The sequence below is a fragment of the Lytechinus pictus genome, chromosome 13 (genome assembly GCF_037042905.1).
Source record: "Lytechinus pictus isolate F3 Inbred chromosome 13, Lp3.0, whole genome shotgun sequence".
NCBI lineage: Eukaryota > Metazoa > Echinodermata > Echinoidea > Temnopleuroida > Toxopneustidae > Lytechinus > Lytechinus pictus.
Window position 1 is genome coordinate 29,214,857 of NC_087257.1, and position 20,024 is coordinate 29,234,880.

The following is a 20,024-nucleotide window of genomic DNA, read 5'->3' on the forward strand; positions in this document are numbered from 1 at the left end:
GGTAGATTCATGGATTTTTCTCAAATAAGAAAATTAATAAATGGTGAAAATGGTTTTAAAACGTGCCGCAGTAACTCCAACTTCGACCCCCAGACCTAAAAATAATGCTTCCAAATGTGGGAGAAAATCAGCAGGTTTAAATTATCCCTGTTGGTATAACCACAGGATACCAATTAACTACAAATGCGGTTTGACAAATTGGTGCCCAGGCAAAGTGTGTCCCCATAGAGTCCTTGCCTCATAGCATTCTATAGACTCTGTGATGCAGTGGGACTAATTTGTTGTAGGAAATTCTGCCCATGCAGAGAAAAAGGTGTCCGGTGTTCTATGAATTCAGTGGTATTAAAAGAGCATGTTTTCTATTTTTCATCATTACCTTGCGCCAAACCTTGGCTCGAGTGATATCTTTTTAAAAAGTCTTTTTTGATGACAGTTGTGATATTTTTTCTAGTAGACATTATTTGAGTTCAAGGAAATTTTAATAGTTAGGCCCTTAAGTTTTGAATTAAACGTGTATCTAATGGCTCACTGCTTATTAGGATGATGTGATGATCCACAGCATTTATATTGCGCCACATTTATGTTAAAAACGTTCATAGGATAATGTGTAATTTGAAACTAGAATTAGGTTCTAGATTAAAAACCCAGCCATAGTTTGGGTCATTAATTTATTGGTTATCTCTTAAATTAATTCTCTGTCATTAAATGATAGGCCAAAGAGTCTACAAGTTGCATGGAACCACAATGAATATATTTCAGAAAGAACACAATGTTACGGATGTCTTGGGTTGTTTGATTGTATTTCATCCTGTTTCGGGTAGAATGTAAGATCAAATACGCCATGACAAGTGACATGTGAGCATTCATACAACCGTCCCTTCATATTATACACAAGACGATGTGTAGACTACTCTAACTGGAACAGAAGACCAATTTATCATCTGGGCCCTCCTTCCCGCTAAATTCCATACCAATTGAGATAAGGCGTTCCTTTGGTCGCGAAGCAATGTTAAACGCATCATCCTTTTCCGTTCCGTTTATTCTCACCGATCTGAAGAGCATCTACAAAACAGATGGTTTAAAGTGAAGTTCAAGTAGAGAGGGAATTTATTCTTCTATACTATCGAACGGTCTTAGATCTCGCCAGATTACACAGTTGCTACTTGTTAGACCACAGTTCACGTTAACATTCCTTATTTGTTCTTTTGAGGAAATGAATTTTATGAAGAGTTTTGTTAGTGATGTTCACGACTAAATTTGTGCATGGGCGATGGCCAATCGGATGCAAGGATTAATTCTCAGTAGCCTGTACATAACATCTGTCATTGAAAACCATTGATAATACTCTTCATGAAAAACAAAGTGTTACAGAAGATCCAAATCAAAGTCTTACTGAGATTTAGCTCAATTCCTTTCTCTTTGTTACACAATTTTAGTTTAATGTTATAGTTTCACTTTGATTTTTTAATCCATTGCAACCCTTTCTCAGAAAATGTAGCCCAAGTTGTTGCAGATGTGAATATCGTTCTCCCGTGTACTATACCTTTCCTTTAAGAGTCATTATATAGAATGTTATTTACTATCTACAGACGAGCATGAAATTATCATTGCTAACAAATCATTCAACACTTAGGGTATTTTATTCTCAATCGTAATGTCTTTTATTGAATCAAACCAGTTTACCTCAGTCTGTCATGCTCATCACTCTATGCATGGATGAGAATAAAGGAGAATAGCGTGATGGTATTCACACCTACAGATGTCATGAGAAAAAAAGATAGTTAAAAGCTTTAGGAAATACATGAATTTGCCCTGGATTTCTATCAATGCTGGTGTTTCCTCTGGTATTTTCATTTTTTTTCCTTTCTTTCTTTTTATCTTTCTTATCATTGATTGACTTTTTTTTCTTTGTCTCTATCTTCTTTTCTCTTCTCTTCTTCTCTCCTCTTCTCCCCTCTCCTCTCTTCTCCACTCTCTCTTCCGTTTCATTTCTTAATCAAACAGGAATCCATATTTTTATCAATGTTATTTTGTTTGCTTTTTTTTACCAGGCACATTCATTCTCAGAGGTATTATCAGCATGTTCACATTCAGAAGAGGTGAGTGTATATTCCATTAGATTTTACTAAAAAAGGAAATATAAAATCAAATTATAATTATTTACATTCACATTTGCTTTAGTAGTCTTCACATAATGATTTTCTGTTTATATGATTTGACTATCTTTGCCTCTAGACAAAAATATTTTGATTATTTATAAAGCAAATCACTCTTCCTTTCAAAATAAAATAAAAGGCATATCAATGTTGTTTTGCTTCAAACCATAAACTTCTGTACTTGGACTATACCTACTCATATTTTATTTGATATTATAGTAATATGATTTCATGATATATCATTTTTTATGCTCCTAGAATGTAGATGGTAGTACTGAGTTAACATCTCATGAAGATTGTGTTAATCTAATGTGTGAAATTATTTTATTTTATATAATGATAGAACTTAAGTTATGTAGCAGTGAAATAATTCTTACTTACTTGTTCATGTTTCTAGTATTTTAGATGTTTTAACATCTGTTTGGTGCACAAATCACCTTACATATTTGGTAAATCCTAAAGTAATAACTTAATTTACTGATTTTTTTTTTACTACCTGATTTGGGATTTAGAAAATGTCTAAAAAGTGAAAAGCCAATGCCTGAGAAGGTTAAATATAGGTCAAAGAGTTAATTAATCCAGAGATTTGTTTTAATTCGCAGCGAGAACTGTTTTCCTGTCTGGACCGATATGAAAGTAAGTTTTTCTCTTTTTATTGTGTGTTAGTCATCACTGGAGATAATATGTGTCATATATCATTTTTGAAAGAATGATCGAGGGAATGAAGGATATATAAAAATTGATGGAAAGAAAGATGAAATGATGTGAAGGAAATGGAATCGATTGAGAGAGATACGGGAGGGGGTAGAGAGAAAGGATTTGAAGAACAGATTTAACTTGTGTGATGATAGGAAAATGATTGAAAGAGGGATGAAAAGAGAGTGACGGTGAAATATGTTTTAAACCTTGACATAGGAGGAGAGAGTGGCCATCAAAACATTGCAAGCGAAACTGTGAAGTTATCCATAGATTTGATAAAAAAAGACACTTCTCTTCCTCCCGGCCTGAAAGAAAGACATTAGAAAATGTGCCACCTCTCTCAGCGTTGGCAGTAATCCGTGAATTCTCCTCTGCCAGACTCATTGGTACGGTGATAGATGGAACGTAAAGAAAAAAACACCGTCCAAGTGCTGCAGTTGTTGTTGTTTCTTTGTCTTTTTATAATCAGATGTGTGGAATGAGGAATTCCAATATGTTGTGTTTTGCAGGATGGTGTTGGTCTTGGATTGCTTTATGTGTGTTTCATCTAAGGGGAGGGTTCAGTATTATCAGAAATATCTTTTTTTTTCCTGTTTATTTTAGTATTGAACCTATTGGTAATTTATGGAGGCTAATGATTTGTCAGTGACATTACATAATGTCTTAAATCACGGTTGGTCTCTAAAACATGATTTTGAGATGGTCATGTTTATTCTGGCACTCATAACTTAACACTTCGAAAGAAACCACAGTGATTATTCATACCAATTTAAACCATTTATTCTATCATTTTATAATATGCAAAAAAATTCACAATTCAAGTTGATAAGTACAATATTTAAAATTAAATGCTGTACATTGATTAGGTATCAGGCATGTTCACAAACTGTTTATAATTAAGAAAAAGAATACTTATATCACATTGTCAAACCAATAAGTATGAACCCTGATTTCTTGAGTTTATTTTTGTAATAACTTTTATCTTTTTTATTTTATTTTGTTGCAAATAAATAAAAGTGCAGATCTAGATTAAAAGTTCAAAATTTGAGGTGAGGGGAAACTGCGTTCAGCAAGACATGAGACAAAATAGGATAAAAGTGATACTAAAGAAAGAGAATAGTGAGGGGGAGAGATGATAGGGGAAAAAATACCAATATATAGAGAATAGGAGGGCAAAGTGAGGAGGAGGTGAGGTGAGAAAAAGACCTGGTATAAATACATTTAGCTCAAGCTGGCTTGAAAAACAATCTCAATCCATGATTAGGTGTGAACGATAACGCATTGAGTGATGCGGTATAAATTTCGTAATCGGGGCGATCATTGCGAGGTGTGGGAGGGATGGTGTTATCCCCGGGTTTGTCCGTCTGGGGGTTGGAAGTTTGGAAGTATATATATATTAGAATAGATAGGTATTATACAAATTCATTTGGAAAACGGTAAAAACAGTTGATAATAGTAATAGTTAGCTCTTGCTCAGATCTGTCAGATATAACACCCCAGGTGCGCCAAAATTAGTATCCCAACTTGAGTATAGTTGCAAAGAAGGTGGTTATAGGACTATCTTAGCATTGAGTTTTCATGCCCACGTGGGATACTATATTTTGAGGGAAATCTTATATTTCATATTTTGCAGTTTTTTCAACTATTCATTTGCATTTTCTACTTTTTGTTGTTTTTATATGTAATGAAGTACAAGAAGGGAAGAATAAAAGTATGGTAGAGATGATTGTTTTACAACTACACAAATAGAAAAAAAGGTGTTTGCAGTGAAAATAAGATGAAACTAAGAAATTTACCAAATTGTATAATAATAGGAAAAGGCCCCTAGTGTTACTTTTTTTTAACGATTATTTAGCATCATATCTAGCCATGTATTATCAGTTTGAGTATTGAAGTTGCTGTAAAATATTCTTTGACGATATGAAAACCCGGCCTTCATAATCTCGAACATTCATTTGTTATGCATTGATTGTCTGGCTAAGCCGAAATTCAATTCCACGATGAATTAAAATTTACATATCTGGGTTATACTCTGCAATTTGATAAGCTTGCCTACAAACAATACTTTTTATCTGATCTTCAAATTAAGTTGGCCTCATTCGATTGATAGATTACTTTAATAGTCAACCATCTGCATAAGTACTTTCGAGTCATTCCCACCTACTGGATTTTATGTTTGTTTTAAGTTGGACTCCCATGTACATGTACTTGAACTTTGGAGTTTGTGTTTTTCTCACAAATCAGGTTAATTGTCACTGGAATGAAATGTTTCATCATTTGCCACGGCTGTATAGACCAAGCGATTTTCCAGGCTGAATTGGAAAAGGCATTTTGGGGGGTGAATTTGAATGGATTAATTTGAGTGCGTGCTCTCATTCTTCACCAAGAAACCTGAAAAATCCAACTTTGTTAGATTAATGGATTTTGCCTAAATAACTGTGAAATATGTACATTGCGACTGGAGCAGAATAATATAAGTGGTCATGGGATCATTGTTATTTACCTGACTGCAAAAAAGCACACTACTCCTACTTGTGAAGGTGATGATGATGATGATATTGATGAAACATGTAACTAAACAGGTCATTGAAAAAAACTAATCAAAAATAAAATTACTCTTCCATATTCATTTAGGACGTGAGTCTTGTTGCAGTTTGGCCCGTGAAAATACTCAGTGTCGGAATAAATGTGAAGATGTCTTTGACTCTCCCCTCCCAACGGATAACATGGGTTTGGATATAGAGATCTACTGTTCAGATGAACGCATCCAACAATGTGTTTATAATTATACTACCATCATGGCTCCAAGACATAACCCCAGAGATAGTAAGTTTGAAAAGGTGTTGTGTGTGTAAGGTTGTAACAGATGGACAAGAATGATGGTGATGATGGTGATGATGATGATGATGATGATGATGATAGATGATGATGATGATGATTGCGATGATGAGGATGATGATGATGATGTTGATGATGATAATGATGGTGGTGATGATGATGGTGATGGTGGTGATGATGATGGTATTGATGATGGTGATGATGATGGTGGTGGTGATGGTGATGATGATGATGATGGTGGTGATGATGATGATGATGATGGTGATGATGATGATGATGATGATGATGATGGTGATGATGGTGATGATGATGGTGATGATGGTGATGATGATGATAATGATGGTGGTGGTGTTGGTGGTGAGGAGGATGATGATGAGAAACTTTGTGATTAAAAAAAATCACAAACTTTGCCTGAAAATATTCTTTTCTGTAAATACCCTTTCGAATCAATATTTAGTTTATTTGGTTTACAATACAATACTAGAAATAGACCTAGAGCAACACAGCTAATTTGTGTCTGATATAATTAATGTAAATTCTCTCTGCCTCAGTATAAACATACATTACACTCTAAAAACCTTTGTCTATCCACCAAGGCCTTTACTGCTGTGAGCGTTCTACGAGACCAAGATGTCGGGAGGTCTGTCGGCAGACTTTAACTAATCTGACATCAGAGGGCGCTATAATGAATGCCTTGGAAGCAGGATGTGATCAGCCTGTGCCCAATGATGAAATGTGGAAATGTTTTCTTCTTGTATCAGGTGTGTAACAGGTTCATGATACAGTAATCTTTTGGAGGCATGAATAAGCCTTTTGAAATACTGTTTGATGTTTCATTTCTCCAGAGATTGGATGCCACTGAGAATTTTAACCAACACTTAAGTGAGAGCCCACCTTAATTTAAATTGAATGAATGATGGCATAAACTATGAAGAAAACTTAAAGTCACTGACTTGATGATGTCACTACGCAACCTTTTCTTTTGAATTTCATAATTTGATATTTCAAATATTGTAATTTTCTACCCCAACAAGATTATTTGCTCATCCTAGAATGTGGAAATAATTATTGGATATTACTTTATACAAGTGAGTTTTTTTTATGACATGAACATTTATGAGAAAACGAAATATTTGTAAGCTAGCATTTACATTCGAGAAAACTCATTTCATATTTGTAGAAAAAACAGTCCTGCTGAATACCCAAATTCTTAGACTTAACACAGCTTATACAAAGAGACGCACAAACTCTGAAAAATGTTGGTAATATGATAAAAATCGTCTATGTGGAATGACCATTTCATATTAAAAAATTGCTTGTTTTTTCATCTCCTTAGCTGGGAATGAAGTCAGTCACCCTGATGTAGGTCCTACCAATGCTGGAGCTATAGATGGAGCTAATCTTCAATGTTGTCTGAGAGCTATTAGCTCAAGGTGTAGGGACATCTGTGTCAAGGTACGAAAGTTGTTGAGGAGGAGTAAGAGAAATGATATAGATGGCGGTGGTAGTGGTGGTGGCGATAGTTGTGGTGTTTATGAAGATTGTGAGGATAATGATGGTGGTAGTGATGATGATGGTGATGGTGATGAAGATGGTGATGATGATGGTAGTGATGGTGATGATGATGGTGGTGTAGATGATGATGATTAGGGTGATGATGATGCTGCTGCTAATGATGATGATGTTGATGGTGCTTGTGATATACTTTATGAGGAGGAAGAGATGGAAAAATAACGAAGCACTATGTGTTCATTTGCCTTTTATTATTAGCTCTACACGCCATCACTGTCTAGTAAAGAAACCTGGAATGAGTTTGATGAGCACTGTCGATATCAGCCTGCTGAAGAAGCACTTCTTACCTGTTTAGCAGATGGTATGTTCCTAACTTCAATAGATTATTATGTATAAGTGGAATGCTCCATTATGATGTCTGGGGGTCTTTTGCATGGGTTGGCAATTTGGCATGAGTATAATAGATATATATCTCTGCCCCTGCAGCAAATCAATAATCTTATAACAAAACATTATTGTGTTCTAAAAGCTATGTAATCTTCACAGGTACAATATGTCACTCCAGTGTCCATGTGTATATTTAGGTTTGCCCAAATTATAAACAGTAAAAATTTGATTGTTTAATTAAACTGATTGATCGAATGATTATTTAGATTATCAATTCAACACATTGTTGATTGATTTGATGATTTATTGATTTGTAGATTACTTAATTGATCAAAAAATAGATGATACCATCATTTTGTTCCTGTCTGATTCTCTTCCAGTTGAAGAACCTTGTAAACCAGGATGCAGTGGAATGGATTATTGCGCACACTTCAATAATAGGTAAGTATGATATTCAGAGCATAATTTTTTTCTTCAAATATTGCAAAGGAAATAAGAAAATGTGGCTTTTTAGAAAAAAAAAGGCTATATCAAGGGTCTAGTCCCTCGCCTAAGGCTCACATCATCTGGCTATGTTTGTGATGTCAAAATAGAAACCAGATTGTGAGATTGTGAAAAATTTTCTACCAGACATTCACACTGTAGAATTATTTTATGAAACAAATAATGCACTGGATGAAGTCTCTGATTCAGGTGGTAAGTTAGGTATCTCTAGTATCCTCAATGTAGTGCAAAATCTTCTGTTCTAGGACCTCATGTTTCTTGTACAATTATAAATACCCTTTAAGGCATTGTATCACCAGTAGATTATTTGTTTTATCTCTTGACTGACCTTTCATATTTCCTCCCCATATCTCTGTTTTAGACCTACTGATCTCTTTCGTAGCTGTTCAGTTCGGTCCGATGAGGGCGCTGCCTACGACATGCAGCTGTGGAGCGAGGGCCTGATAAGGATGCCGTTTATGAACATCCCTGTTCTTAACATCGCTGAGTGCGAATCTGATATGTGGAAGACCATAGCATGCACTCTGCAGGTCAAGCCTTGTCATCGTAAAACACACACTAATATGATCTGCAAGTAAGTAAAATGGGCCTGTTATATAAAAGATACAGTCTAAACCTATGTTGTAAATCTCCTTAGATATTTAGATAAGATTAGGCAATTTTCAGAAGAGAAGATGTCTTCCATGAGGTCAAACTGGAGTGCCTTTGCCATATCTGGTGGACTTACTTGACTTTACTTTAATGCTAGCATGCTATAGGCATGTTTGTGTATTCATCGATCACAGTTCTATCTCTGGATGAAGAACAATTGGGAAAGGACACGAGTGTACAAAAGTCAGGAAAAACCCAAAACAATTCTGCCTTTACAGGCTCATACAGAAGATCATAATTCTTAGACCAATATCTATCTAGGCAATTCTTACAAAGTCAACACCATTGCTGACTTCATTGCTTGTAGTTATGATAAATCATTTTTACCTCCCTTCCTCAGGTCTGATTGTATCCACATACTCAGTAGGTGCATCGACCAATCCCGCTTGGCTAAGGGTGTGGACTCTGTGGGCTTGTGCAACATCCTGTCCCCGTTTGACGACAACGCTCCCTGCGTATCTCTGAATCCGTTCCTGGACCCCAGTCAGCACCATTCCTCACTCCTAGAGGACATCACCACCCCCTGCCACTCAGATCCCTGTAACAATGATACAGAGGTCCCTCATGGAGTGTGTAGGGTGAATAGGAAGTTGTGTGGGCATCAGGAGGTCTGCCAACACCATACCTGCAGCACAGGTGAGTCACACCCTCAGCATCACAATCAGTGTTATCATTATCACCATCATCACCACCACCACCACTACCATCATCATCACCATCATCATCATCATCATCATCATCATCATCATCACCACCATCATCGTCATCATCACCATCATCATTGAATTAAGGTTCTTGTACACGTACCAATGAGGAATACTCTGGAACAGTAACCAAACCTGTGGTCTTTATAAACAGTCGGTCCTTCTATACAGGATGGTGCTAAAGAGCCCAGTTTTCCAATTATGTAGTTGATAGAAAACATGTTCTTCAATGTCTTACATTTAAATATTAATTCTTTAACAATTTCCATTGGTCGCTATCTTTACAGGATGCCGTCTAGGAGAAGCTTCATCCTTCTTGGTACCCATTGGTAGTTACGTCCGTCTCCCAGACTCCGGGGACAACCTAGACTGCTACCAGTCGTGTGTGTGTGGGCCAACGGGACAGCTGGAACACTGCCAACCACTGCAGTGTGAACGCAGCGAGATGTGCCTCATCAGTGGACAGATGAAAGGTAAGGGGAACGTATCATCAAGAATTTTCCCTATCGGAATTTCACTGTTAAAAGTTGCTCCCTGCCAATCAGATGCGAAGTTTTTAGAAGCTTATAACACCTCATAGAAACAATCATTGATATATTGCTTTGTGGAATACTCAAAAGATTGCCGTTGTTTGTAATGAGAGAAATATCCTCTCTCTTGAAATATTAAGGTATTCAAACTTTACATTATGACAGGATTACCTAGTACCAAAATTCAATTATACCAAGTTTTTATCCTTACCTTACTAAGACGCCTTTAAAATTTGTCCGGGACACCAAAATGCTTTATTTTTTTTAAAAGAATATATATTGGCTATATAAACCCGGTTAGACATAGACTTTATGAATAAAAATTCTGAAATTCAAACTGTATTCAAATATGTCACAGAGGACATTAAACAATAATGTAATCATGTGCATTCTGAATTATGGTTTCTTATGTGCTTTTCATGCAATTAATATTATTGATATCAGTTTATCCATTAATATCCCTAGTTTAAAATTTATATATTGTTAATTTTGAAATCAAACCCATTTTATTCATCCTGTACCTGCCTTTATCCCCTGTTTTTACAGAACATGCGAGTCATTTTCATATAGACTGCAATCTATGTGTATGTTTCGGAGGGACAGAGATCTGTTCTAAACGACAATGCTTGACCAATGAGATGACCATTGAAGAAAGGAGACGATACACCGGTCTACCTTGCGACTGCACCGATCAGTTTGTTCCTGTCTGTGCTAAAAATGGCAAGACATACCCAAGTGCTTGCATTGCCAAGTGAGTATTGATTGAACTGATACGAGTTTGAATGTTGATGCTTGCTCAGATATGACGGGATCAGTCCCCATGACTTAAGCGCAGCAAACAGACATATATCCTTTTTTTTTTAACCTTCCAATAAGATTAGAATGATTTTAATGACAATATTAGGGTATTGTAAATATTTTCACAGAGAATGGAGAAAGTAAATAGGGTTCCTATACAAACATTCTAATACCTGGTACATTATGTTGCTTCAAACAGACATGTTACTTCCCATTAAATTCTAATTAGACTCAAGTCATTCTCTTGAGAAGCTTAATAGTTGGTCTCGAATCTCATCTCACTCTCTTGAAATACAATTTGATAGAATATGTCCCAAAAAGTATTTCAACTTTATCATTTCCCAGTCCATTCTAAGACTGATAATGTTGTGTTTGTCTCTTGTCAGGTGTGTTGGTAACTTCAACGATGAGCAGCTTGAAATAGGAACGTGTGCAGTGAACTCTCCCTGTCAATCCAACCCATGTAGTCTAGGTTATAGGTAAGTATCTTAAAATGATTTCTAGCCATTTGGTCCAATAGCTTGGTCTAATTATCAGTTAGTCTAACAATGATATCGTCTCTTTTAAAACCACCTCTAGTCTTTCCAATCTTGTCTGAATTGGTGTTTGGTCCAAACATCATGTTTCCCAATGCTTTCTTTAACTAAATGGCTTTGTCTTTTGTCATATTTTGTACTTCATTTCCTGGCTGTTGTCTAATGAATATTTGGTCAATAACCAAAACAATTGGACTCTTATTTTGGTATTTCTTATTTAAATTATTCATGAATTTATGCATAGCTTTATGGGGAGTTATATGAAAAAGCTCCTGCTAGAACATCATAACAAGAAATACAATAATGTTTGACACCGTCCGTTTGTTATTGCAGATGTGTTCCTAAGCGTAGGGTATGCCTCAGTGTGAATTTTGCAGACTGCCCTCAATATGACTGTGGTAAGTTCTCATTTACTTATGAAAAGCATTATTTTTAAATGAAACATGATACCACACTATGAGCAAAGTTTATGTGAAGATTTTTTTAAATATAGCTATATCAAGGTGTTAGTTTTCAGATTTGTAATAATAGGTCATATGCCATCACATTTCTCCCATTAGAATTTGTTAACATGTTCCATTTGATGTTATGTCAGTTTAGGGGTCCATTGTATAAAAGCTACTCTTATTGTGATGTTGCTTTCCAATGAAATCCTGGATTTGATTGGCTAATGAGCATGGTTGCCATGGTACTGGATGGCAACATGCCCCAAATATTAGGATACATTGAATTTATATATCCCCGCATTTCACCTGCCTATTACTTTGTGGATGAATGCCAGATAATAATTAGTTCCAAATATCAATTTACACTCGATTCTGTCTTTTCTGTATTGTAATAAATATCCATACGTCATGGATAGAAGTGATTGATAGGAATTGATGTTATTGTTATTTATCCTGAGGTCTTCAGTATTCTGATATGAAATTATTCTTGTTTTTAACCATTTTCCAGTTATTGCATCCAATGATTGTAACATGGAGACCTATGCTCCAGTATGTGACACTAACCACATAACACATCCTAATATGTGTACCCTGCACAGCCTTGGAGCAGAGCTTGCCTATAGAGGGCGCTGTCAGGTAAGGATTTAACACATCTTCCAGATAAGACCTTGTACAGTCAAAGGGAGAATTTTCACGTTTTGTTTTTTTTACTCGACCAAGTTAAAGACAATGCAACTTTTTAAACTTTTGCGGATGGGTTAGGATAAATCTATTCAAACGTAATATAAACTAGTTGTTTTACACGGTTGTTAAGAATGGTTTAAAATTTCCAAAACTGGTCAGTGTTCCATTGTCAGAGTACTAGGTGATCTATTAGTTATTAGTTCCTGTTATAGTGTTGGCGATTTATACAAAATTGCTATGAAAGCATGATACATGCCTTACTAAATAGCGCTAGCGCACCAAGTGGGAATCCAAAGCCTTCACTCTAATGACTGAGATATACACTGGTGCTCAAAAGTTAGTGTACCTCACTAGGAGATAAACATATTTGAAGTGTTCAAGTTCTGCCATGTCTTAGATAATTAATTGTGAAGTCAGATGATATAATATTACATTACATGAAGTTTGTTTCTCTTGGCTCACCAGACATGGTAGTTGTGTTATCTACACACAACACTCAGCATGAAGGAGTGCATTTTGTGAAGGGGTTCCCTAACATTTGAGCACAATTGTATCACGCTTCTTCAATGTTTTAATGTTTTACCATCTTCTCTCATTGGTTTCATGCTTATTTTAACAAGAATGAATGGAGACAAAGTAATGAATCACTGATAGGTGGCATTCCGGTGTGTTGGTTCAGTTGGTAGAGCGTCAGTCTCACAACCAGGAGGTCGGGGGTTCAAACCCCGGCCGCGTCAGACCAAAAGACGTTAAAATATGGGAGTTGCTGCTACCCTGTTTGGCATTCAACAATTAAAGGGATAGAGCCTCATCGATCTGGCGCTGCACAGCGGCTGCCGGGCCCACCATCAATTGGGCAATACAAATTTTTTGAATATTTCATTTCTGATGTTTATTTCGAACAATAAAATACGGATTCTCATTCCGGCAAAAGTTCTCAATTGCTAGGCATATTATTATTTCTTATTTCAGGTGGATTGTCATAGTTCAATACATCAGCAGGTATGTGGTCATAATGGAGAGACATACTCTAGTGAATGTGAAGCCTGGAATGACAGGACAACGGTAGACTACTATGGTCCTTGCCAAGCTGTGGGTACATTGACAGGTTAGAGCATTGAACTTTGAACATTTTACTCTCCTTAGCTCTCATTTATCTTTTCCTTGCCTTTCAATTTGATATCTTTTTCATTTATCAACAACTACTCTTCATTCCACTATTCACATTGTTGTATTTAAAGACTAACCACATGGTGAGCTATAGGCCTCTTCTATATTACTGAATAGTTTAGTCATGAAGTCATATTTCCAAGGTAAAAGTGGAATGGGCCGTGTGTCAGGTGATATCTAATCAAGGGGCTATTTCGTAAAGCTCTTTGAGGTTACAAATGAATTTAAGCATGACTGGTGGTTCTCTCTTGTACTAAATGATATATCCCTATGTAACTGACTTTGCAACTAAAGTAAAGTCTTGCATAACTTTATAAACGACTTCATGAAACGCCCACCAAATAGAATTTGGTCCACGACCATCATTTTTGTACATCACAACAAGTTTAAGATTACTAATGCGTTTTGAAATAATTAAGGAAACAAATTCTTCAAGACCTGTTAATGAATAACTTGTTTGTCTCCATTGATAACTTAGCTGAATTATTCACTTAATACTATTCTTTCTTCTAGGGGAGGAAGATGTTGAGATCCAGTGCACGACGGTAGACTGCCCGGAAGTTGTTGCACCTGACCTATGCATAGCGGTGACACCCCCTGGTAGTTGCTGTCCGATATGTGGTAAGTTATTTAGAATGATTAGTTTGTTTGAAAGCATTGCAGCTTGATTTTATTACATTGTTATCATAGTGGTGGTCGTGTTGATGATACTGATGATGATGGTGACGATGGTGATGGTAGTGATGATGATGGTGGTGGTGGTGTATGGTGATGATGATGGTGGTGGTGATGATGATGATGATGGTGATGATAGTGGTGGTGATGATGATGATGGTGATGGTGGTGGTGGTGATGATGATGGTGATGATGGTGGTGGTGATGATGATGATGATGGTGATGGTGGTGGTGGTGGTGGTGATGATGATGATGGTGATGATGGTGGTGGTGATGATGATGATGATGGTGATGGTGGTGGTGGTGGTGGTGATGATGGTGGTGATGGTGATGATGGTGGTGGTGGTGGTGATGATGATGATGGTGATGATGGTGGTAGTGATGATGATGATGATGGTGGTGGTGGTGATGATGATGATGATGATGGTGGTGGTGGTGATGATGGTGGTGGTGAGGATGATGATGGTGATGATGGTGGTGGTGATGATGATGGTGGTGGTGGTGGTGGTGATGATGATGGTGATTGATGGTGATGGTGATGGTGGTGGTGGTGATGATGATGATGATGGTGGTGGTGGTGATGATGATGGTGATGATGGTGGTGGTGGTGGTTATGGTGACATAGAGTGGTAATGACGATTATTACAATTATTGTAATCATGATAATAGTGTTGATGAGCTTGATTATCACATATTTAGACCCTCTTACAAGTATATTTTGTGATGTTTTTAGAACAAATTAAGCTGTATTATATTCTCTTTCTCTCTTCTCTTCAGCTGGTCAAGTACGTATTTTATTTAGTGAGCGTGAAGTAGACAGAGTAGTCACAGCCTCAGGAAGCCGTAGTATATCTTTAGACTCGGTGCTAGACGGATTGCGCAATGAAGTGGCTGTGGTAGGTCATCCCATTTTTTTTTTGGGGGGGGGCAATTCTAGAAGTTTAAGTGATTTTTGTTGTTTAAGCCCCAATTCCCTTCAAAGTTTTACCTTCACTTCATAAACTGCTCAATTTGTTTAGAGACTTCACAACATTTCATCTGAACTTGAAAACTGCGATGAATGGTTTCAGGAAGGTCCCACAAAAATACGGGGTGGGGGTCAGATGTGCATAGGTCTACATTATAGGATTTCCCTTTGGTTACCATTAAACACAATAATGTGATTGAACGACAGTGGTGAGATGTTGTATCGTTCCAAATTTGAAAATCAAATGGAATGCAGACGTCTTAAAGCTAAGTCCACTCATGTGGCGTGTTGTGTGAATGAATATAAGTGAAACATGTGAGGAGAAATAGGCATATAATGTACAGCATGAAGATGGGGAACGGTGATCGACTATTATAACAATGATATATTATACTCAATAGCCCAATTATGATAACCTGTAAAATCAAAAGTGAAAGATTGGGGGGGGTATGGATTTATCTAAGTAATGGGTACATTCCTGTGATTGTTTAATGAAGATGTAATTAATTTTTCTCCAGTGGAACACACTGCTGTTTATTAATGAATTTAGTTTTAATGTTTGTTTTCTCTTATACCTTTCCTCTCTTCTAGGCGGAGTGTGACCTCTTTGGATATTTGAGCATAGAGGGCGATATAATAGCATTGATCAAACCTATAGTGACAAACCCTACACTTATCCAGGTATGTAAAGCACAATCCTAATCTTCTTTTAAAGAGCGATTGTTGCCTTTTCTGGGACCCGTCTTACAAAGATTTACGATTGATCCAATTGATCGTAACTCTATGGAAATCCATCAGTGTCATAATTATTTCTTTAGGAAATTTGCACAATGTCCTTTAAAAACAAAGAGAAGCATACTGAATTGTCAAGAAAATAGTATGTGTATGAATATACCTCATAACTAGAAAACATTTTAAAGAAGCATGTATTTTAGATGTTGACGTTGCTGGCTTTCCATAGTTGTGATTGATTGGATCAATTGTAACTCTTTGTAAGATGGGGCCCTGATGTATTGTCTTTGTAGCTTGATTCTTTCAGTTTTCCAAGTAACAAAAGTATTTCCAAAGTACTATTAAAACATGTTTATCAATACCTATTTATTAATTCATTAGTAAGTTAATTCATTCATTAGTTCATTTACCAATTATTTGGAGTTATCAAATATCCCCAAAACATTTAATTATTTTGAAGTCTGATTATGTTAATTGTGTAATAAATCTGAAGAACATTACCCAGGTACTTCAGGGGAGCATTGTCTGATCTGACAACTTTCCTTGATTTTGATTGGCTGAGAAGCAATGTTACTATAGTAACCATAGAATAAAACAGACTTTGGCGGATAAAACGTCAGACAAGTCCTTTCATGAAATGTTCTGCCAGTTTTATTGTGGATGTCAGAAATTTTTATACTTCAAATCTTTTAATTCTTTTTAATCTTTTTTGGCAGATAAAAGCTTGCAATACAGAAGCAGAGAAGATAGCAGCTCTTATAAACAACAGAAGTCCTGTCATATCAGCATACCTTCATCTCAGTCCATTATTAGCAGCGGCTTCTAGAAACCCTCAAATAATAGAACCCAACTCAGCTCATTCAATCCATCAACTTTCATCATTCTGTACGTTAATTATAGTCTTACGAACAATCCACGAGCTCTTATTCCGAGTCCTTAGGTAGCAGTAAAAAAAACACACAACTTAGAACTTTTTATCTTTCCAAAGAAACAAGCTATTTAAAAAAATAGATTTTAACTTCATATTTTATATATGCAAATCTTTTGAAATGTACATATGAGTTTTTATGAATCCTGTAAATTAAGAGTATTGTATTTATATTTTATGTCTATCGTAGTATTTTTCCAAATCATTGTCTTTATATTGTTGGCTGAAGTATTGTAATAAATGTTTGTTATTTGTCTTGTCTGAGAATGTTGAAGTTCTTTTTTTTTTATTCTTACATATATTTTGATCCTTAACCAGACTTCTGATTCTGAATCTAAGTGAATACTTTCAATATTTGTTTTGGTTTCACATATGGATAATATACAACAGGCATATTGTTCATATACATGTAGTTCAAGATACAATGGTGTTTGAATAAAAGGGATTGTTTTCAAGCAATCTGTTCATTTACATGAGATAAATATTCTGCTAATAAATGACTTTTATATCTATCAGGTCTACAAAATTTGACAAAAGTTTTGCAGACAAACTGAAGATATAATGATTTCCTAGTGGCATTATTAGTCCGTATGATATCACAATCTTGTAATGATGTGAATCATTTCATACGTATCATATGTGTTTGGGCAACATATGTCAAATATTCCCCCCCCCCCCATTTTTTAAAAATATTTTTTTTTAAATATTTTTTTAAGTTCACTGTTAACCAGTCGTCACCCCAGTGGGATTTACATTGTTATATCTTTGGAAATAGTTGAGTGCATTTTGGTAGAGCTCTCTACAACTCATCATCATTTTCTGTTTCACATTTTCATCTATATATTGTGATATTGTTGATTTTTATAAATTTATTTAGATGCAGTAGGAATGTTACACTGAAATCATTGCAATCAGAGGAGTCATATAGAATTGTTTGATGCTAGAAATAATATTGCTGAATTTGTAGGAATTATTTACTTTCATTGTTTTTTTTCCTTCCATTTCATTCATGGAAACTTGCTTCTGAGATTCTTTCAAATGTTGAATTTGCCTTTCATTTACTTCTTCTTTTTTCTCATCAGTTTTCATTACAAATATTTTGATATATTTACGCTGTTTATACTTATTTTGTCTTATTTTTCCATATTTGAAATCTGTTTTGAAATTGTTTTGCAACTTTATATGGTGCGAGAGGCTTGAATGATGGCTGCCTACCAAAGATAATATGTACATAATTGAAACAATGTTTAGTAGGATTTTTCTCTCCTGTACTTCACGTCATACATGAATATATTCCCCAAGTTGGGTAAATAGGTGTATGTGATTACTTCTAGCAATTCTGTGGCTCATCATTAGGTATTTGATGACATACTTGTATTCGTTTCAGTGGATGTTCTAATCATCATGAAAAAACAGAATCCCTAGTGGAGTATTGGAGGGAAAATGGGTCTGCTTACGGTACATTATTTCATGGTATATTTATTTTTAAAATGATTTGAACATTCTTTCTGTGAAAGAGAGAGGAGTGTTTGTGTATGTGTGGGTGTGTGGAGGTGTTTTAAGGTATTTATGGTCATATCATTTTATGATTTATGTTATTCAACCTGCGTCTCTTCTCACAAAGAATTATGAATACTGCAATCTCATCTATGGCACGCCAGCAACATCATAAGGTGACACAACATATGCTCCTGTGATATTTGCTTGGGTTTTAATATCTCAGAGGGCGTAGGGTTAGAGTTAGGTTTGTAAAAGAGTATTTGGTTCAGAATAATATAAAGATAAGGTTTAGGGTTTATTTAGTTTTGGAGGTTAGATTTTATGCTTGGCTTAATGTGCAGATTTTCCATTGGAGCAGTTGTCGCCAGAGCAAATGTCATGGAAAATTTGAAATGACATTTGTCCATTTAAAGTGTGAGTATTCTAAATATTATGAACACTCATGCATGCATGTTTGTTTTCACAACTTATTATTCTCATTATATTGTTTATAAAGGGGAATTCCATATATTTATTTATTCAGAATTGTGACATTGATTGCTTTCCATCAATTCAATTGATCACAACTCTCTTTGAGACAACCCCAGGACCCGTCTTACAAAGAGTTACGATTGATTGATCTAATCAATTGTAACTATATGGAAATCCATCAGTGTCATAATTTTTTCTTCAAGAAATTTGCAAAATGTCCTTTGTAAACAAAGGAGAAAACACCAAATTGTCAAGAAATCAATGAATTCATGGATATACATTTATATCTAGAATTTGTTTTGAACAAACATGCATTTTATATGTTGACTTTGCTGGCTTTCCATAGTTGCGATTGATCGGATCAATCGTAATTTTTTGTAAGACGGGCCCCAGGTATGATCCAAGTATTGACAGATAATGGCTGAACTTTTTACTCTGGTAGGAGGCTGAAAGCTTACAATAGCAGGTTGAAACATGTTAGTAACAGATATTGTCTTGCCATAAACTAGGGTGTGAATCATAAACTGGTTAGTTTGATATAATTATTATTTATGTGCATTTAATCTCTTGACTCATTTTGCTATTTTGAATGTATATGCTCAAATGATTTCCAGGCCATCTTTCTGTGGTCATTAATTTCATATTTTATTTATTGTAAATTTGTTTTAAAGGCACTCTTGCATTTTGTTGAAGTGTGCAAAATTGCATTCATGTAGCAACATGCGTTTTAAAGGTGTGCGATGTTAAACCAATGGCCCATCCCAATTTTTATCACTATGACAATGAAAACAAGTTAAAAAGATAAGGTGCCTTGTCAAAAGTGAAAGCCTCATCTTTCCTAGAGGAATCCTGCAAGCAGCTTTTCACTCAAATCAACCGTCATCATAGACCAAACAATGCAGACTGCAGGAAAGCTGCAATGAAAAGATGCACAGCAGGATTCCCGCTAAAAGACGCAGCATACACTTTTGACAATTTACCAGTACAGTACTCTATCCCCACCTTATTTAATGAATACAGTACTTCTCAAGTTTACTGTAGAGGCCTTTAGTTCATTGACCTTAAGTATATGAAGTGCATGTAAAGGTTAAGATATTGCTGTGTTTTACAACTACATGTATAATTACACAATGCAA

At 35.6% G+C, this 20,024-nt stretch overlaps 1 protein-coding gene across 1 annotated transcript; it reads left to right on the plus strand.

Annotated features, from left to right (window-relative positions):
* The first annotated feature begins 473 nt into the window (after nt 1-473).
* Nucleotides 474-18,679, plus strand: LOC129274207 (reversion-inducing cysteine-rich protein with Kazal motifs-like). The gene is made up of 19 exons (XM_064109003.1): nt 474-2,099; nt 2,759-2,792; nt 5,490-5,681; nt 6,290-6,454; nt 7,030-7,148; nt 7,464-7,566; nt 7,973-8,033; nt 8,458-8,670; nt 9,088-9,383; nt 9,739-9,924; nt 10,528-10,732; nt 11,166-11,258; nt 11,649-11,713; nt 12,270-12,397; nt 13,418-13,553; nt 14,129-14,236; nt 15,068-15,186; nt 15,849-15,938; nt 16,706-18,679. The coding sequence occupies exons 1-19, from the start codon at nt 1,827-1,829 to the stop codon at nt 16,931-16,933; spliced, it is 2,814 nt and encodes a 937-aa protein (XP_063965073.1). The 5' UTR covers nt 474-1,826; the 3' UTR covers nt 16,934-18,679.
* The last annotated feature ends 1,345 nt before the right edge of the window (nt 18,680-20,024 follow it).